Source organism: Buceros rhinoceros, unplaced genomic scaffold (genome assembly GCF_000710305.1).
Source record: "Buceros rhinoceros silvestris isolate BGI_N320 unplaced genomic scaffold, ASM71030v1 scaffold1141, whole genome shotgun sequence".
Lineage (NCBI taxonomy): Eukaryota > Metazoa > Chordata > Aves > Bucerotiformes > Bucerotidae > Buceros > Buceros rhinoceros.
The window spans coordinates 30,759-49,580 of record NW_010394630.1 but is presented as its reverse complement, the minus strand read 5'-3'; the positions used below and the strand labels follow the sequence as shown (position 1 = coordinate 49,580).

The 18,822-nt window shown below is 40.5% G+C and overlaps 1 protein-coding gene across 1 annotated transcript in view; it reads right to left on the bottom strand.

Annotated features, from left to right (window-relative positions):
- The window catches only part of LOC104501458 (sodium channel protein type 5 subunit alpha-like), a 40,808-nt gene that overhangs the window by 18,343 nt on the left and 3,643 nt on the right, over window positions 1-18,822 (bottom strand). The window contains 13 exon segments of the mRNA XM_010145270.1: window positions 2,394-2,819; window positions 3,589-3,942; window positions 5,078-5,230; window positions 5,349-5,584; window positions 6,693-6,695; window positions 7,181-7,283; window positions 8,805-8,996; window positions 10,667-10,861; window positions 12,177-12,314; window positions 12,957-13,011; window positions 13,673-13,892; window positions 15,762-15,853; window positions 17,871-17,999. Coding sequence (XP_010143572.1) covers window positions 2,394-2,819; window positions 3,589-3,942; window positions 5,078-5,230; window positions 5,349-5,584; window positions 6,693-6,695; window positions 7,181-7,283; window positions 8,805-8,996; window positions 10,667-10,861; window positions 12,177-12,314; window positions 12,957-13,011; window positions 13,673-13,892; window positions 15,762-15,853; window positions 17,871-17,999 — 2,296 coding nt within the window.

The following is an 18,822-nucleotide window of genomic DNA, read 5'->3' as shown; positions in this document are numbered from 1 at the left end:
TTTGCAGCTGGACCTGCCCCCGGTCTCATGTTTCTGGTTCCAGGCAGAAGAGTTAAGAGATCCCAGTCATCTCTCAGTCTTTTGCCAGTACAAATTCCAAGCCATACTACATTTTGCTGTGACAGGGAAAGAATTTCTCCATCAAATGTTTATGGATAACACATTTCAAGAAGCCAAAGATGATTCTAAGGTGATCAGCAAGTTCTGCTTGAGAACTTGTCCAAAGATATTCCACAGATGATGTCTCTTCTTATGACCAAAAACATAGAAAATGGATCCTAGCAGTCCACCTAGACACTGACCATATGATAATCCACCCAAAACCAGCACCTGCCTTTGACAGTTCTGCCACGGCACAACACTAGGTAACTGCTCTTCGAGCCCAAATACCTGTTCTGATAGATTTAAAACATGGCAATATCACAATCCTAACACAACTGACGCTGATAAAAAACGATCTTTAACAAGCTAATCTAGGTACAGTACAGTCATCAAAGCCTGGTGTTCCATCTGAGCTTGCTGCTCACACAGTCGGATGTGGTTTTCAGATGAGCTAAACCGTGTATTGCCACACACATCATCACTTTTACCTACGGAGAAAGCAAGCACAACAGTAAAGTCTTAGAAAAGATCATCGCTACTTGAATGTGGTAGCTGGAGAAATAAGCAGAGATGAATACGAAGATTTAAATGAAAACCATAAGCTACTTTCTGTAAGAGGCTTCCTGTCTTGCTTGATGTGAAGAACCTTCAAAACAGCTCATCCTCCTGTTGCACAAGCCAGCTTCTATCAGTATTTGGTCTGAGAAGAACTGGTATTGGTACAGGCTTGAGAAGGTTTAATATTTTATTGTTGTTGTTGTTGTTCATTCTCTGACAAAAGATTGCAGGAAGGATATATCAGAGTCCGCTGTTTCTTTTTGCTACCACCTGTGGATACAGCAGGCTTCTGAAAGGAATAAAAGTGAGGTCCTTGTGCACTAAGCAGAGCTGAAACTGCTACTGGGTGTCCCATAGACTGCTACAGCACTGTCAGTGGGCTAAAAGGCACCACTCTTAACTTCCAGAGGCAAAAATACTTACATGGGAAGAATCCCATAGGGTCACCAATGATTCTGAACTAGAATACATTCATGCTCAAACCAGCATTCAAATCCTTTCTATGCAATCACACCACATATAACCAAAGTAGAGTTGTCACAAACATAATTTCATTAAGATACACTGCCCTCCTCAAAAGACAGTAAACAGGTAAAATTCCAGTTTATTGAAAATACAGCACATCACTGTAGAGAAGAAAAGAAAGCAAAAATAAGGGGGAAAAATCAAGAAAGCAAAATGCGAGAAAACAGGAAGGGCAACAGTAGGCAACATAGAAGTAATATGGACATGCAGCGAGGGACACTATGGAAAGCAGTGAGGACACAAAGGGTTTCATTCAGCTGCTTGCCCTAAATAGTTAAATACAGCACAGGGTCTACAGGAGCTGACAGACTCCTTTTTGGAGGTGACAGACATGTTTTTAGAAGCTGTATGAGATAATCCAGCACCTCAAATAGCACTTGACGTCTATGAGGTGAGTAGTAAGTGCATCTTGAGTAGCATGTGCAGTCTTGAGTTTCAGGTATCTGAATGGAGTCATCTAATCATGGCTGATACCTAGCGTCATCTGAGATGCTTCTGGCCTCCTGATGCTACAAAGAGTCCCTATAGCTGCCATGTCTTATTTGTCAGCCCTACGCGGATGTGACGGACTCCTGAAGTATCTCAGATATCCGTAAATGCTTATGCACAGGCACATGACTTGCACCATTATTGGCTATCGTGACAGTACAAATGCCTCACTCACGTGCAGAAATTTGTATTTAGGTGCCTGTATTCAGGTACCTAAGACTTGAACTTAATCCTGCCCAATACAACAAAATCGAGAGTTATAAAAGGGAGTCAAAAGTATCATAGAGGTGAATGGGAGAACCATAAAAACATTAAGAAGTTATTTTTTCAAAGTGAAGCATGCAGCTGGGAAGCGATATATAAGCAAAACAAGAGGCCTGTGTTCCAAAAATTCCAGGTGCCATCTGTAAGGCAAAGGGGACAAAAAGAAAGGATGTCCGTCTTGATCAAACTTCCTTTAGTCATTCCGGCAATAAATGGAAACAAACCAGACAAGATCAGAATTACAGCTATCAGTGAGGAGAACAATGAAGAAGTGGCTATTCAACATCTCTTACTGCATAACTAAGACTGGTTGGTAACTCTCGCACTTTGAAGTTACTAGAAGAACAAAGTAAAACGGCAGAAACGACAGAAGGGAGAACATCCACCAACAAGTCTTTGAGATCAGATTTACAGATGCACTTTACAAGGATTTCTCACATATTAATATTCCTTACCCGTTTTCCGCATTCTGTGTGCTCCTCGTCGCCTTCATTGCTGTAAGTCTCTGCTACTATGATGGGAACACAGGTACCATGAGTGGCCAAAAATTCTTCAGATTGCCTCGTTATTGAGGAATTCTCTTCAGTGCTGTCAAAGCAATTGTTGTCTATATCCTTTCTGACATCTGTCATGGCATAGTTATTTTCCGCTATGTCTTTGGCAGAAATTTTCAGCAAAGTCTTCTTTTTGGCTCTTGCTTTGCGGCTTCGTTTCATTATTTTGCCACAGTGATCCAAAATTCTGTCTTTCATAGAAAGCAGACCCTTGTGAATCTGTGCAATGGCAATCTGAGATTTGGTCATTTGTCCAGGTTCCTCTTGTCCCATCGAGGAGTCAGTGCTGAATGAACTCAGCAGCAAGGCAATGAATAGATTGAGCACCTTAAAATAGTTAAAGCAAGTTGAAGATGCTTACTGCTAACAGAAAAGACATTTCAAAAAAATCTTCCTTAGATAAAAATACCTCAATCTTGTTTCCATCAACCTCTGCAATGAAATTATTTACTATTATACTGGAATATTAATATGGTATGATACAGCTCCTTCAGGAAGGAATGGCAGGAGAGAAAGGAAGAAAGTGAGGGTTTGGCTGTATTAAATATATTTTCACATGCGCTGATGTTCATAATGTGTGAGGAGACAGAAATGTTATAAAATGTCAGGCAAAGATAACTTTAATAACTCCGCCATCAAAAAGGAGCTGGTATAGACCAACAAATCAAGCAGATGAAAAAGATTTCGTCTTCCAGTATATACACATTACATCTAGTATATGTCACACCAACCAGAAAACCTGGGTACTGTAAGCTTTTGATAATCCACATTGGTAAGTATTAAAAGCACCAAACAGCTCAGTTATTGATCCTGGCAATGCAAAAAGTGAAGAAATCAGACACCAAATAATCAAAAGCACTGCCTTTCTATTCTCTGAGTAGAGGAATAATTTTATGTGTTTTGCTTAGCAGCTTCCTCTTGTGTAAGAAAGAGAGGTAAAGGAAAAATAAAAGACAGAAGAAAAACTTGTATTTAGCAGCATCCAGAAAAGAGAATAGTGTGAGTACTCTTCAAATGATGAAGTTTGCCTCAGAAAAGAAGATGTCAGCGTAACTAGATACATTCAGTAGGGAATGAAAAATAGCTTGAGACTCACCACCAGGTTTCCTATCACCAGAACTAGCAGGAAAATGGGAAGACATAGCCCCTTTCCAGCCACTTCCATACATTCCCACATGGTTTCAATCCATTCTCCACATAATATTCGAAATATAATCAGGAATGAATGGCAAAAATCCTTCATATGCCAGCGTAAATCCTTACTGGTGTTTATTCTTTTCCAATGAATCTCGTAATACTGTCCCAAAACCTGCTTTCCTACTACAGCAAAAATAAATACAGTGATAATCAAAACCAGAGTGAGGTTTCCCAGGGCACCAACTGAGTTTAGAATTATTTTCATAAGAGTATTTAAGGCTGGCCAGTACTTTGCCAATTTGAAGATCCTGAGCTGTAAGAAAAACAGAAGAGAAGAATGTGAGTGGTGAACACCGCACAGGAAGCACAGCACGCATAAAAAACCAGACCCTGCCTTTATCACGCTGTCTTTACTTCAGCAACGCCATCACAATGTTTTCCCCGAAGAAAGGTTCTCAACTGCTCTGATCCAAAAGCGCCGTGTTTAAGCTCAGGCGAGTAACGCTACTGAGAACAGAGGACTGCCAAAGGAAGCTTCCAAACTGTTTGTGCTGTTAGTTATGAGCGTGTGTAAGTCTATTACTATTAACAGGAATGGCAATAACAATAATAGTAATAATAATCAAGTGGCTCGTAGGTACTCGGGCGAGGCTTACGAAATTAATGCATTTTGGACTAAATCAAATGTAATCAGACAAAATTGAAAAACAGCACTTTTTTCTACCTCTCACCCAACAGACTTAAAATTGGATCTGAAAAGCCATATGGGATCTATTCTGTGTAGCCTCATGAGCAAAAAAGGACATTTTTAGACCGAGAGGCTGTTACAGTCTCTCGGTGGTGATACACAAGATGAAATTGTGTTCAACTGAATATCTGAGAAGCTCTGGAGAACGTTAGAAGTAATTGGTAACTTTGGCAATCTAAATACACAGTAAGGACATAGGCAAATACTAGCAGTCTACATAGACATCTCAGAGCTACTCCTCCTTTTCCCTAAGATGGAGGGAAGCCTTGAGGAGACCTCAAGGCCAAGTCTAAGCCTTGAGGAAAGCTTGGTTATTTAACAAATCTCAACTCAAAAGGAAAAGCCAAGAAGGAAAATTTGCTATCCTCCAGCTCATCAAAACACTCAGATAAGATTCTTCCCTAACTGAAGATCTGAAGTGCAGTTGTAACAGAGAACCCGTGAACTCTCTGCTGGGTCAGACCTCCAAGGGGTCACGCTGTGCCAGAGGATTTGCAGTATCCAACACACACAGTGTGATAACCGTATTGAGTATATTCCTTAATGTTCATTCTCATTAAACACTCGCCTTGGCTATTCCCTGACAAAGAGAACTGATTTAACAGCTTCATCAATAAAATAATTTGAGGATATTTCACAGTGATCTTTTACAAATCTATACCACACACGCACTTTTAAAGAGGAATACAGAGATATTTACCAGCCTGAAAGATGACAGGTTTGCCTCAAAGCTTATTAGGCCAATCATAACAATGAAGCTATCAAAAATATTCCATTTCTGCTGAAAATAGTGGTAAGGATCTAGAGCAATGATTTTCAAGATCATTTCTGCTGTAAAAATCAGGGTGAAGACCTGGGAAGAGGAAAAAGAAATTCAGCAAAAAATCACTGAAAACATGTCTCCTTATGTCCCAGTATATCCCAGTATGGGGTCATAACTCCATACTCACTCTAATATTGACCTAAATTACCTTGTCACTTTTATAAATCAAATCTTGGTAAACTTGTTTCGTGCCAGAGTCCTCCAGAGCCATGATAAAGGTATTCACGACAATGCAAACCGTGATAAAGAGATCAACAAATGGATTCAAAATCACCAATTTCACCTTCTCTTTCACTACTCTCCAGAATGGACAATTCCAAATCAGATACTTTTGAGCAAAACGCCTCAGCAATGAAGGGCATTTCAGTTTTGACTCCTGCAGTTCTAAACGACGAGGAGGGAAAGTGACAAATGAGTAAGCTTATGTGGAATATCACAGTATGAAGAGAAAGACCATTAGTCATAGAAAAGATAGAAGAGAAAAATTGATCTCACGTGAGCAGAATGACATCACTGAAAAAAAATCATTTCACTCATTCTACACAAACCAAACACAGGCTGTTTAAAGGTCCCCGTCCACAAATCTCATCATTACAGAAACAAGTGTTATTACCCACCTCTTCAGATGCTTATTATCCTATTGAAGGGTGATAAAGGATCTGCATTAAGGTGAAATGCCTTCACTGTCTCTAGGAAAGTCTTAATTCCTTTTCTGTGAGTTGCATCTGCGCAGCCACAGATGCAGCATGGGTTGAAAAAAATGCCAGGCCAGAACGAAGAAAGGAGTCCCCCATTATCTTGGTGTCCATAGCTGAGGATAGGGTTATAAACCAGGTTGGAAGGGACCTCAGGAGATCTCTAGTTCAACCCCCTTCTCACAGCAGGGTCAGCCATGGAGTCATGCACAACCTGTTCCTCTGTCTGACTGTCCTCATGGTGGAAGATCCTCCTTATGCACAGTTTGAAGCTCACTTTCTTTCAATTTATCACTGTTGTCTCACCTTCCCACTGTGCACCACTGTGAAGAGCCTGGCTCCATCTTCTTGGTAATGTCTTGCTAGACACTGGAAGGCTGATACCAAACCTTCTCTCCTGGCTGAACGAGCCCATCACCAGACAAGTGCTCCAGCCCCTGACTTGGTGGCCCTCAATGTATACTGAACTTAATGTATTTCTTGTATGGGAGGGGCTAGGGGGGTCATACTGGGCCATGGTATGTGGTCTAGCAAGTGCTTAATAAAGAGTGATAATCTCTTGCTGCTTTTCATATAGTCCAGGATCCTGTTGGCCATTGCTGCTGCAAGGGCATGCTTAGCTCATTTCCACAGGGACCCATAAGGCCTTTCCTGCAGAGCTTTTTCCTAAGTTCCTGTTGGCCCATTCCTCCAGCCTGTCTAAGTCCCACTAGATGGCAGCTCTTACCTCCAGTGGAGCAAGTATTCCCCCCCAGTTTGGTGTCATCTACAAAATTCAAGAGCAAACCCTCTGTCACCTTCTCCAGGTGACTTAGGACTTAGGACAAGATGTGTGCCCTTGTGGTACTTCATTTGTTACCTGCCTCCAGGTACAATATGACCTGTTCACCAGGAACTCAAAGCCTAAATATCCAACTGTTCTTTATCCAGCTGGTTGTCCACCCCCACAGACCCTAATAGCCTCATTTGGATGAAAAAATACCGTGGAAGATGGTGTTGAAAGCTTTGCTAAAGTCAAGGTAAACGAAAACATTGCTCTCTCCTTGTCCACAAACCTCAGCCATTTTCTTGTACAGGGCAATCAAGCTGGTCGGGATTTACTCTTGGTAATTGCAAATACAGTTACAGTTTCATAAGACACCAGAATATTTATTTTACTGAAATTTACATTTGATTGCAGCATAATTTCCCCCTGTGACTTCTAAAATAATGCTGACTGTGACATTTTGATCTCTTAGGTCGAGTTACACAACGACCATAGGAAAAACACTAAAGAACGACTTACGCAAATTATCTGTAATAACAGTGGCTGCACTCATTAACCTCTGTCTTCGCAAAGGATCATTAATAGACTCCACCGACAACTCATAGGACAGCAGTATCTGCCTCTTTGGTTAGAAAGACGTCAGAAGATAACATAACAAGGAAATATGATTAAATGGCAATATAAAAATTATGTCCAGCATAAGATAAACATGTCTTTTCGAATACACATTGTAAGGAAGCCTTTTCTTCCCTTTCCCTTTTCTCCTTCGGGCTCAACAAACCCAACTTCTCCACCTCTCCTCATACATGATGTGCTGCAGCCCCTTAGTCATCTTGGTGGCCTCCACCAGCTTTGCATGATATGTCAACATAATCCTTCTACCAGAGAGCTCGAAACTCAACACAATACCCCAGGTGCATGGTCATGCCAAGTGAAGATACACACATGGGCTAAGCATTGAAAAGGCAACGAATCCATACTGAACATGGATGCTGGACCATTGCTAACATGATAGTGAGGACTGTCCACGAGATAGATGCTATTTTGCCACAGATATTGTGAAAAAAAAACCAAAAATGAGATTAAGCAAAGTAAGAATTACAAGCAGTTTCTTAATAGATTTAGAAAGGATTGGTGAGCCAAGGAGCCAGAAGTCACTGCTGCAAGCAAGATGTGAAATAGCACGTGTGGGATTCTGCTGAATATTGAGACACCTGCATTCAATTTGTCCATGGGCACAATGCGTCTAAAATCGCATTATAACTTATGCTTTCTTTACATGATTCGCTTAAACCCAAGTGTCTGAAGCCATTTGAGATGGCCTGTTGAGACATTTGGTATCTGAGACATCTACAGTCTCAGACTAAGCAGACATTACATATCATGCCTGCATCCTTCTGCAGAGTAGGTGGAGGCCAAGTCAGCTACTCTATAAATCCTCTGATGTCACTAGGCATCAATTCGAGAGCCAAAAAATTAAACCCCCATTTGACTCTAGGAGTTTAGAAGGTGAATCACACCTGCAAACAAAAATCTGGACCACAATCCCATTGCTGGGATTGCATTCCAGGAATTCAGTGACATTTGAGATGCCATAATGTATTTGAGGTACCCACACAGTGCTGGAAGACACGACTCAGATGCCAAAGATATCTGACCTGTCCAAGAGCATCTAAAATGGGACTAGATGCTTATAGTTAGACAAGTGAATCACACCTCTAACATCAGAAGTCTTCATGCTGATCTAAACACAACCCTAAATATTTAGGCCAGAGAACTAGCTGCATGTACAAAACCAGAGAGGTTAGGTCATTAGGGGAATTCTGAAACTTAGAGGATTTTGTGTGTTTGTTTATGCAGCAGAATAGAGATGCCAACAGATCTCACCACAGCTGTCAGTGCAGAGGTCGACGTGCCGTGACTATGCTACTGACTGCCACTGCAAGCTATCCTTTCAAATCCATACAGTGCCATCTCACTGTGGTTCCAAAATTAACATTCAGATTGCTTTAAAAAACCAAGTAAATTCAATGTATGCAAGAAGGACCAAAAAAAAGGGGGGGGGGGGGTGGAATTTCAAGTCAAGAAGCTTTTCTGCTCATCAAATTGCCACATGGATACATCTCCTCTTTTGAATACTTACAAGCTTCTTGTGACAGCGACCAGGCTGTGAGTGAAACATCTGATCATCTCTATCATGATCACCAAAAATTAAGGTTTCTCTTGAAACAGGTTTTTCTTTCTTCATCTCTTTTTCTTCTGAATTTTTCAAGTCAGCAACTGACATTTCGGATAGGTCATGTAAGGCCTTATTGCCTTCTCCTGCAGCCAACATCTGTGAAAGAAACAGCGAAAGGCCTGTCTGTTAATGCAAGGCAAATGCCAGTGCCCAGACCAGGATCATAGACAGTTTATTATGATAAATCATAAAGTGTATATCATTATGATATTATGATTTGCACTAACAATTCCTGCCTGTCAAATATTAAACTACTATAAAAAGATAGGAGTACAAACGCTATTCACAATTTCGAAAGATAAAGCAGGGTTAATTATCAGCTACTGTAATTAAAGTTTGTCCTTTGTATTTTGCATCTGAATTACAGAATATTACGGCGCATCATTTTACTCTTTTTTTATTGCTTCGGAAAGGACCTTAAGCCCAAACACAGCTGAAGACTAAGGGCTCAGGCTAAATCCTAACATGTTAAACCAATGCTGTTGAAAGAAAAAGAGGAAGAAGAAAAGCCTGAGTAAAGCTTGGCAAGCTGGAGTTTCGGTTGGAGAAATATTACAGGTCTGTCAGCAGGTGTAGAGGAGGAATTTGGGGAACTGATGATGTCTCTCACCTTAATGATGAGGTGGATAGTTGCTTGAGAATTGGATAGTTGCTTGAGAATTGGATAGTTGCTAGAGAATATTTGTATGTCCTCTCACAAGTCTGACTTTTCTGATTGTTAGCAGCAAAACAGAGGAATCTTTTATAAAAAGTTAGAAGATAAAACATGTCTTACCACTAATTTTCAATCTATCTTGTTGCCTCAGCTCAGAGCTTCACTTCTCAGAAAGAAAAGAAAAACAAGGTGATCCCTAGTGCCGTATAGGCCAAGGAATGAGTGAATCTAGGCAATACTGTGCCAAGAGGAAATACAGTAGAAATCTGATGTGAGCCTATTATCTCTCTGAACCAACAGCAAAGAAATTTGGGCAGTCTCTGGCTGTTCTTCTACATTAATATGGAGCTAACAGCATTAGCTCGGCCAAAGACTATTCCTGCTCCTGTCAACTAAAAAGCCGTGTAGATGTGGTGCTGAGGGACACGGTTTAGGGACCCTGGCAGTGCAGGGTGAAGGGTTGAACTCAATGATCTTAAAGGTCTCTTCCAACCAGGGGATTCTGTGATTCTGTGACCAGTAGACCTGCATGCAGTCACTCAAAAAGAAGCATGACACCCCTCAGATAGCTGAGCACAGCGGCTCTCCGAAAGCCTGCATTTTTAATAAATACTGGAATCCATCTGCATCAGAACTTCCAGTCCCAGGGAACTGTAGAAGTGACAACTTTTCTCATGGATGCAAATTTATCCACTTACACTTCCTTCCTCAGACTACGCAGTAGCAGCAAGAAGGAATATCCAGGGAAAAGAATTTTTGCAGAGAGCAATAGTGGTAGTGTGTAAGAGTGGGACCAACCAGCGCGCAGGCAATACCGCAAAAGCTATACACTTGTCTGCAAGCCGTTCCTATTCAATGCCACGTCTGCAAATCCTAAAACGTAACACGATTTAACTTGGACTCATGCTTTTTGTTTGTATCACAGAAATGTTTATACATATGATACACACACAAGTACATATATAAATGTATAAGAATGTATTTACAAAGAGAGAAAGAGAAATGAACTGTAAGAAAGTACTGTGGGAAGCACGTGTTTAATTAAAAGCCTTTTTTGACTAATTCACAAAAAGAAGAAAACAGAAGGAACCATATATAATGATTTACAAACCTGTTCTTTCTCTAGAATTTGTTGGGCATCCTGAAGTAATTTTTCTTTTGCCTCTGTTTCAGCAAGAGTAGCTCTATTTTGCTCTTCATATGCCATAGTTACTACAGCCAAGATGAGATTGAAGAGATAAAATGCGCATAAAAAGATGACTGCCATAAAAAATAAAACGTAGCTCTTTCCAGACGTACGGATAGTCTGCGAGGAAAAGGTAAAGGTTGTAATAAATTCTTCATGAACTAACTTTTACAATAGAACTTCAAAGTAACTTTAAGCAGTTTATTTTCCTATATATTACAAAAGGTCGACCTACTGCACTGTTTTCATGAAACAACAGTAGGATCTACCTCTGGTCCAAGTCATACAGCAGGTCTAGAAATGCACTGAGTAAGGAGTTCTCCTGGCCTTCAAGTAAATAAACGTCAGCTCTTAAAAACTTCTCGGATCTCAAACAGTGTTTTCTCTTTATGCAACAGACTATCAAACATCCATAATAACGCCACATACTGCAGAGAAGTATTAACGAAATCCATTGTTAAGATTCAATTAAATATCTCCCAGCAAACTGGGCAAATGATGATCAGGGAGTAAGTTGTGAGAAGACAAATTCAGCTGTAAAAGGACATAAAAGTGACTACAGAAGAAATTAATAAAACTCAGTAACAGGGATGAAAGATAGGATCATCTAAATAATCGGGAAAGATACTGCAATGAGAGAAACAGAGGCAATATTTAGACTGGTTGCTTGTTGTTACTTTTATTTAATGGCAGCAGAGGGCTCAAAATCAAGTTCTGAGACATTAAAAGCTGAAAACCACATGATCTTTGTGTCTTCAAAAAGAAGATGTAACCATTAAAAAAAAAATCTCAGTTAATAAAGGTTGCTGGAAGAGTTAAGAGTGGACCATATGAACAAAGCAGAGGAGAATTCCCTTCTAGCAAAGGCACTGCATAGATGTAAATGTTCCAGACAGTTCTTTACATGCACTTTTTGTACCGTTTCTGTCAAAAAAATGGAATTTAAAAGCTCCATTCAACTCTCTGAATCAAAACATAAAGGCTCCAATTTTTTTTTTGTACCAGTTGTCAAAACTGATCTGAAATGAAAGTGTGCATGTTGAGCCAAAGGGTTTGGCAAGGAGTCAGGACTAAAAAGGAAGAGAAACGGAGTCTGTAACAAGTCCTCATACCCCCTGCAGCAGCAGTGAGCTCACTTGCCAGATCTCCTGCGCAGCCCAACCCTTTGTTGCGTATTAACATCTAATTGTTAATCACTGACCCACGTGTGCTCTCCAACAAAACTATTAGCATTCACAGCAGGATTGCTCCCCAACAGTGTCACTTGCAGAAGATGTGACAACTTGGTCACTTGAAGCTAGTTCTGTAATATTTGCATTGATTTTAAAAGAAATTTGGTAGGAGAAAGCTTAAAATAGGTGCAGATTTTTTTTGTGGATGTAAAGGTCTAAACTGCGTGCCTAAAGTCATTCTAACAGGTAGCAGAAGTACCTACCTGTCTGTAGAGACGCTCCCAGCAATCCTGTGTCATCAGGCGGAATAAAGAGAGGAAGGCCCAGCCAAAATGATCAAAACTTGTATAACCAAAGTCAGGATTCTTCCCAACCTTCTGGCAGCTATAGTTTGCTGGGCACTCTTTGCTGACCACAAAAGAAAGGTTAAACAATATTTACCTGAAGTATTAGATTGTGCCTGAAAGCATCCAGTACACAACATCAAATAGAGGTGTGTTCAGTTTGTCTGGAAGTCTGTTTCATTATTCCCCAGTATAGTTCTGTTAGAAAGGCTGATTTATATCAGACAATCCTAGAAAGACATTGGTCTAGTCAAAGAAACTGGACAGAAACTCTAGTTCTGTCTGGTTTCTGACTAGGCAGAGACTCTCCACTGACGTAGGATTCAGGCAAACAAACAGAGACGGGGAAAATGGAAATATGTTTACTTTTAAATAAGTCACCAGGGTGAGGAGAGGAGAATTTATTAATATCTCACAACTCTTTCCTGATCTGTTCTCCTCCTCTGTATCACTCTATATTACCTGTGGTTATTTTTATATTATTATTATTATTCTACCTGTGGTTAGCAACAAAGCACACACGTAATTGCCTGCATGCTGCTACTTCATTCTCTCCTGATGTGAAATATCTGTTTTTTCATTTAATAACACACACATTCCACCATTTTGAAAAAACCATCACCATTCCTTTAAACCAAAAATAAAGCCACAGCACATCGGCAGGAAAAAACAAGAGACTACTAATACTGTTTTGATCACTTACTCACTATTTGAACTGTACCCACAGAGCAGTATTTCAGAAGATTTATTCATTCTGAAGCAGATATCTAATGGAAAAAAAATACCAAGGAATTGTAAAATCAGAAGTTGTCAGTTCCCACAGCCCTCTGTAGTAAATATACATTGTTCACTACAGTAAGCCATACATTAAACAATAAACCACACATTCCTGCACTTTTAAACACAGCCCGAGGGACCAAATCTCTGTGAAAGATTCATTTCGCCCCCATAGAGGGCTTTTGTTTTGCAGCAGATCTGTCCCTAGGGCAACTTAAAAAAAGTTTAAAATTATGAACTGCACAACTCACAGTGAGTTACAGATTTTACATAATTGCCGGTAAAAGTAAGAACCTCTGCAAGAAGCAGTGAAAATCCCTGAGCAATATAGACTAAATGATGGAAAAAATCATTCTCTGCGCAGCACCCCTAGAATTAGGATCCCTGCGCTATGTCCCTAAGTAAGGAAACAAAAGCTTGTCGAAAACTCAGCCCATCCTACCCACAGACCGCTCATCTTCCCCCAGATCCAAGACTCACTAATCTCACACTCAGCTGTCCCAGCTACTTCACGTCGCTACTTGTGCAAATGGAAGGACATACCTTCTTGTGAGAAACACATGCAACTATTTTGGAACATCTCTGTGAACAAACAAGGAGTACATAGGACGATACAGAGATTATGTAAAGGGAGAAACAAATAAAATTTACCTTCACTGTTTGGTACATAGATCTTGGCATCCTTACACAGCGTGTCATTGTACGTAGCATTAGCAAGGACACATTTGGATGTTAAATTGCCCGCAAAAAGCTGGAGGCCTATTAGAGCGAATACACTCAAGCAAGAAACAGTCAAGATCAACACATCAGTAAGTTTCTTAATAGATTCAATAAGTGAATTGACGATGATTTTCAGACCTAGAAAAATAAGATACGCAAAATGAGAAGAGGAATGCAGTAGTGTTCCCACGTGACACTATACAGCAGTTGTGAGTGTGTTAAAAACAACCGGAGTAAATGGGTTTGTAACTGCAGAGTATTAAATGAGGTGAAATAAAGCATACGAATGAGTAAAGTATTTTTACTTAAATTTCTTAATCATAACTTATTTGGCTTTCACTTCCTGCAAACACTGATTTTGCTAACTGGAAAACTCTAAATAAAGATGGCATCTAAGCCGTTAAGAACTTTAATGAATACGGGCAGATTTCTGTGCTTGATTAACTTTAAACAAGTACATCATGCGTGGTGCCAAACACACATTAGAGTGAAGAATTCCTTCTGCTGACCTCAGGGAATTCTGTCTTAGAAGACGATGCCTTACAGATGTCACCAGTTTAAAATCAAAAGAACATTTCTGATACTGGGAAGGGAAAAAACATATGTTGGAACAGGGATTGGCAGAAAAGGACCCAAGGATCCTGGTGGACACCAAGTCGAAAGCGAGCCAGCAATGCTGCCTTGCAACAAATAAGGTGAGTGGTATCCTGGGCTGCAGTAGGCACAGCGGGGGCAGCAGGTCAAGGGAGGTGATCGTTCCCCTCTACTCAGCACTACTGGGGCCACACCTGGAGTACTGGGTCCAATTCTGGGCTCCCAGTACCAGACAGACATGAACACACTGGAGAGAGCCCAAGTAAAAGGCCACAAAGAAGATAAAGGCACTGGAGCACCTCTTCTGTGAGGACAGGCTGAGAGAGTGTACTGGGTCCAATTCTGGGCTCCAAGTACCAGACAGACATGAACACACAGGAGAGAGCCCAAGTAAAAGGCCACAAAGAAGATAAAGGCACTGGAGCACCTCTTCTGTGAGGACAGGCTGAGAGAGTTGGGACTGATCAGCGTGGAGAAGGGAAGGCTCAGGGGGATGTCGTCAGTGTACGAAGGGAGGCTGCAAGGAGGACAGAGCCAGGCTGTTCTCAGCGGTGCTCGGTGACAGGACCAGAGGCCAAGGGCACAAACTGAAACATGGGAAGTTCCCTCTGAACATCGAGAAACACTTTGCTACTGTGAGGGTGGCTGAGCACTGGCACAGGTTGCCCAGGGAGGCTGTGGAGTCTCCATGCTTGGAGATACTCAAAAGCTGCCTGGACATGGTCCTGGGCGATCAGCTCTAGGCAGCGCTGCCTGAGCAGTGGGGCTGGACCGGATGATCTCCGGAGGTCACTTCCAACTTCCATCACCCTGTGGTTATGTGAAAATGGATTATATGTAAACCGAAGACCAATATTCAGGCAGAATAACTGAATTTGAAATATGACATAGGCAGAGTGATATATCCAGGACTTCTCTAAGTCTTTCACAAGAAAAAAGTAAAATTACACTTAATGTCTGTTCTCCACAGTGAACATGAAATGAAAAGTATTGATGGGTGGGTTTGCCACTAAAAAGTAAACATGTCCTATGTTTAATTCCTGTTATAATCCCATAGCAAAATAAAGAATGTTTTCGTAATTACATAGAAATGATTAAGTTAATCCATATTATGACCAAGGGATATATAGCCCTTTTCAGATTATCACATGAGTTTTTCAGGTTAGATTCTAAAATCCATACTTGGTATCCTAATTCAGGGCACGTCTTACAAAGAGATAAAAAAATCTGGATTAAAAACGATCTGTTACAATGCTGCTGAGAGTTACTACAGACTGAAAAACAGCCACACCTTGGGGTCCTGTGAACTGTCACAAAAAGTGACCGGAAAACTGAGGACAAGAACAGGAGAGGAATTAGACATAGCACAGCGTTGAAACAGAGAGAAAATCGGTAAGACATGTTGGTCCTCACCTGGTATGACTGAAATAGCTTTCAAAGTCCTCAGTACTCTGAAAGTTCGAAGAGCTGAAAACTTGCCCACGCTTGTACACATGGTGACATACCTACAAAAGTAAACCACCTTATAGTGACACAGGAATGACAAAGATCCACCATTTCAGAGCAGAAGCATTTTGAGCACACGGTAATGAATAAGTTACAGAAAATCCTTAGGTCAAATACGTCCCGAGGCAGATGTCTAAATTTAGGAATCTAAGTCCATTTGCAGGTATTGATATAAAATAATGAGACTTTGGAACGGTCCTTCCAAAAAGAAACATCACAAGTCTTCACTCAGCGTGGATTCAGATGCTGAACTCTTGGAGCGTTCAGCCATCAAGATGTCAAGTACGTATAAAACCTCCAATGTCATAACCACACTCTCTCATACAGAGGCTCGTCTGATTTACACCACGTGAAAGTACGGGTTGCAGCTATCTCAAAACCACACCAAAAATTCTTCAGGAGCAGGGAGTTGAGCAAAACCGGGTTTACAGTATGTAGCATTCTGTGTGACGTGGCTGTCATTCTAGCTTTGATTTAACAGTCTGCCAAGAACTCCAGAGAGGTTGTAGAATCTCCATCCTTAGAGAAACTCAGAACAGGATGAGAGTAACCTCGTCTAAATTAGTCCTGCTTTTAGCATGGAGCTGGACCATGTGATCTCCAGAGGTCCTTTCCTACCTAAATTACTCCATGTCTCTATTAAATGACAACAAGATAACTGAAAACTATTCAGAAATACTGAATGAGAGATTTGCTTTGAAATCTCTGACACTGCACGAGTGAAACCATTCACTGCTGCAGGTAAGTCTATTTTGCTTTTGAGAGTAACATTCTGTAGCCAAGATGCAAATCCTGACTTGGCTTCTTCCTCATTTCTTGTCCACCTTGCTAGTCGGTTTGATATGAATTTAAAATTGACCACAGCAGTCACCCGTGTGGCCTATGACCCTGTCTTCAAGAATGTCCCACAGCAGATGCTTACAGAGGAGTTAGAGTCAAGGCAGTGATGCTTCCCAGGCAGAATTCTTCCAGCACATGTATAGCTCAGGGTCTTCCTATCCAAGACGTAGTATCTTCATGTGAAAAATAACCCTTGATGTGTTTTCACCCAGGATTTTGTTCAGAAGCCTCCTGAACGCAACTAAGTTGTTTGCATCCACAACCTCCTATGGGAATATTCCTACGTGTAGTGTGGAAAAATACTCCTTTTTTATTCTGCCATCTGACAACTTTTGGTGCCTTTAGCTCTCATAGCTCTTGTTGTAGGAAGAAAAAAATAATTGTTTGTTTTCTTTTGGCTCTGAAAGACTTCAACCATGTTCTTGCTCTGTATTTTTTTCATGAGAGTTCTACTCTACTTAGTTTCTTACTATGTAGAATACAAGATACACATCTTCTCTGTATCTTTTTTCTGTCGTCGTTTGAGATGTCAGGAGCAAAACTACATACAGTGCTGAAGAAAAACACAGGCCACACAGGGAAATAACTACGTGTTCTGCTTCTTTATTTCTTACTCATAATGTCCTCATTTTCCCTTCCCTTCTCTGACCATGATTGCACACTGGAGTGGTGTTTTCACAAGATTGTCTATTTTAACTCCAACATTATCTTCCCAACCAGTGAAAGCTATTTCAGAGCCTATAACTGTGTATGTAAACCCATAGTCTGTTTTTCCTTCATCACCTCACATTCTTGAGATTTCATCTGCTATTTATCACCATGTCATTCAACACCTTGTGGCCCACTTCGGATCCTTCTCAAATGACTTTCGTCTGACCCAGAGTACAACTGAGACAACAGAAAGAGGTGTGTTTGGTTTAGGCTGGCTGTGCTATCATCTCTTCAAAAAATTTAGATACATACTAAAGTGAGATCCAGCAGTTCTAAGAGGAGCTTTGATTTAGGTCTTGCTTTAAGGTCTATGACTATTCTTCTCTCTGCTGATAGGCAAAGGTAGGAACATGTAGGATAAGCAGGTAGGATACCAACCACTCTAAAGAACTTCAGCAATATCAAATAGCATTTCATCTGCGTGTTTGTCCCTCAAGTGTAAAAGAACAACTGAGTTTTACTTACGTTATGACAATAACCACAAGATCCACGCAGTTCCATGGATCTCGAAGAAAGGTAAATTCATTCCAGACAAACCCTCTTGCTAATACTTTTATCAATATTTCAGCAGTATATATGCCAGTAAACAGATATCTGAGAAGGAAAGTGTATGTTAAAGATAAAGAAATAAAAATATTAACGAGATGGAGACACACAGAGACACATTTCTACTTTTTCTATGATATAGAGACTGGCTGACAAAGGTAGAAAATGTGAAGTGAAACAGGATGGGTTACGTTACTTCAAGACACATCACAGGTATAAGAAGATGCCTTCCTGAATTTTAGTAAGATTTCCATGTACATCTAAAATCACAAATGTCCACATAAGCGTACCAGACTATTTCCTTATGAAAGATTTTTAAGACTCTGCTAAAGCAGGCTGGAAAATCTCAAAGCCTCAACCTTTTAACAGAGCTGTAACAGCAAAGACTTATTTTAGCCTGTAAAGTTTGCACATCTTATACATTTATTTTGACAAATACTCAATAACTGAAGGAAATCCTACACAAAATTAAGCTGTCATTACCAGCACGCTTACCCCAAAACAAGAGGAATTAAAATTATAGAACCTCTCTGGCCCCAGACACATTTTCAAGATTTAGTTCCAGAATGTTAACTCAAGTTACACTGGATACGGTGCACGATTACAAAAGGTAATGAGTCATTATCCGTAGAAGGCTTCCTAATGTGAGCAACGGAACTAGGGGAGTCCCCAGAAACAGCAAGAAAGAATGGAATGAATATTCATCACTTCATACTTTTTGTGTGAGTCAGCTATAACAGAAATTCAGGTTATGGCCTTAGAATGAGAGATATGAAGTTAGAATCCTGATGCACAGTCTCTCTAAAAGGCTTAATCCTTAAAAGGAAAAATGGGGCAATCTTCTGTGTTACACCAGATGGCAAAACTAGCC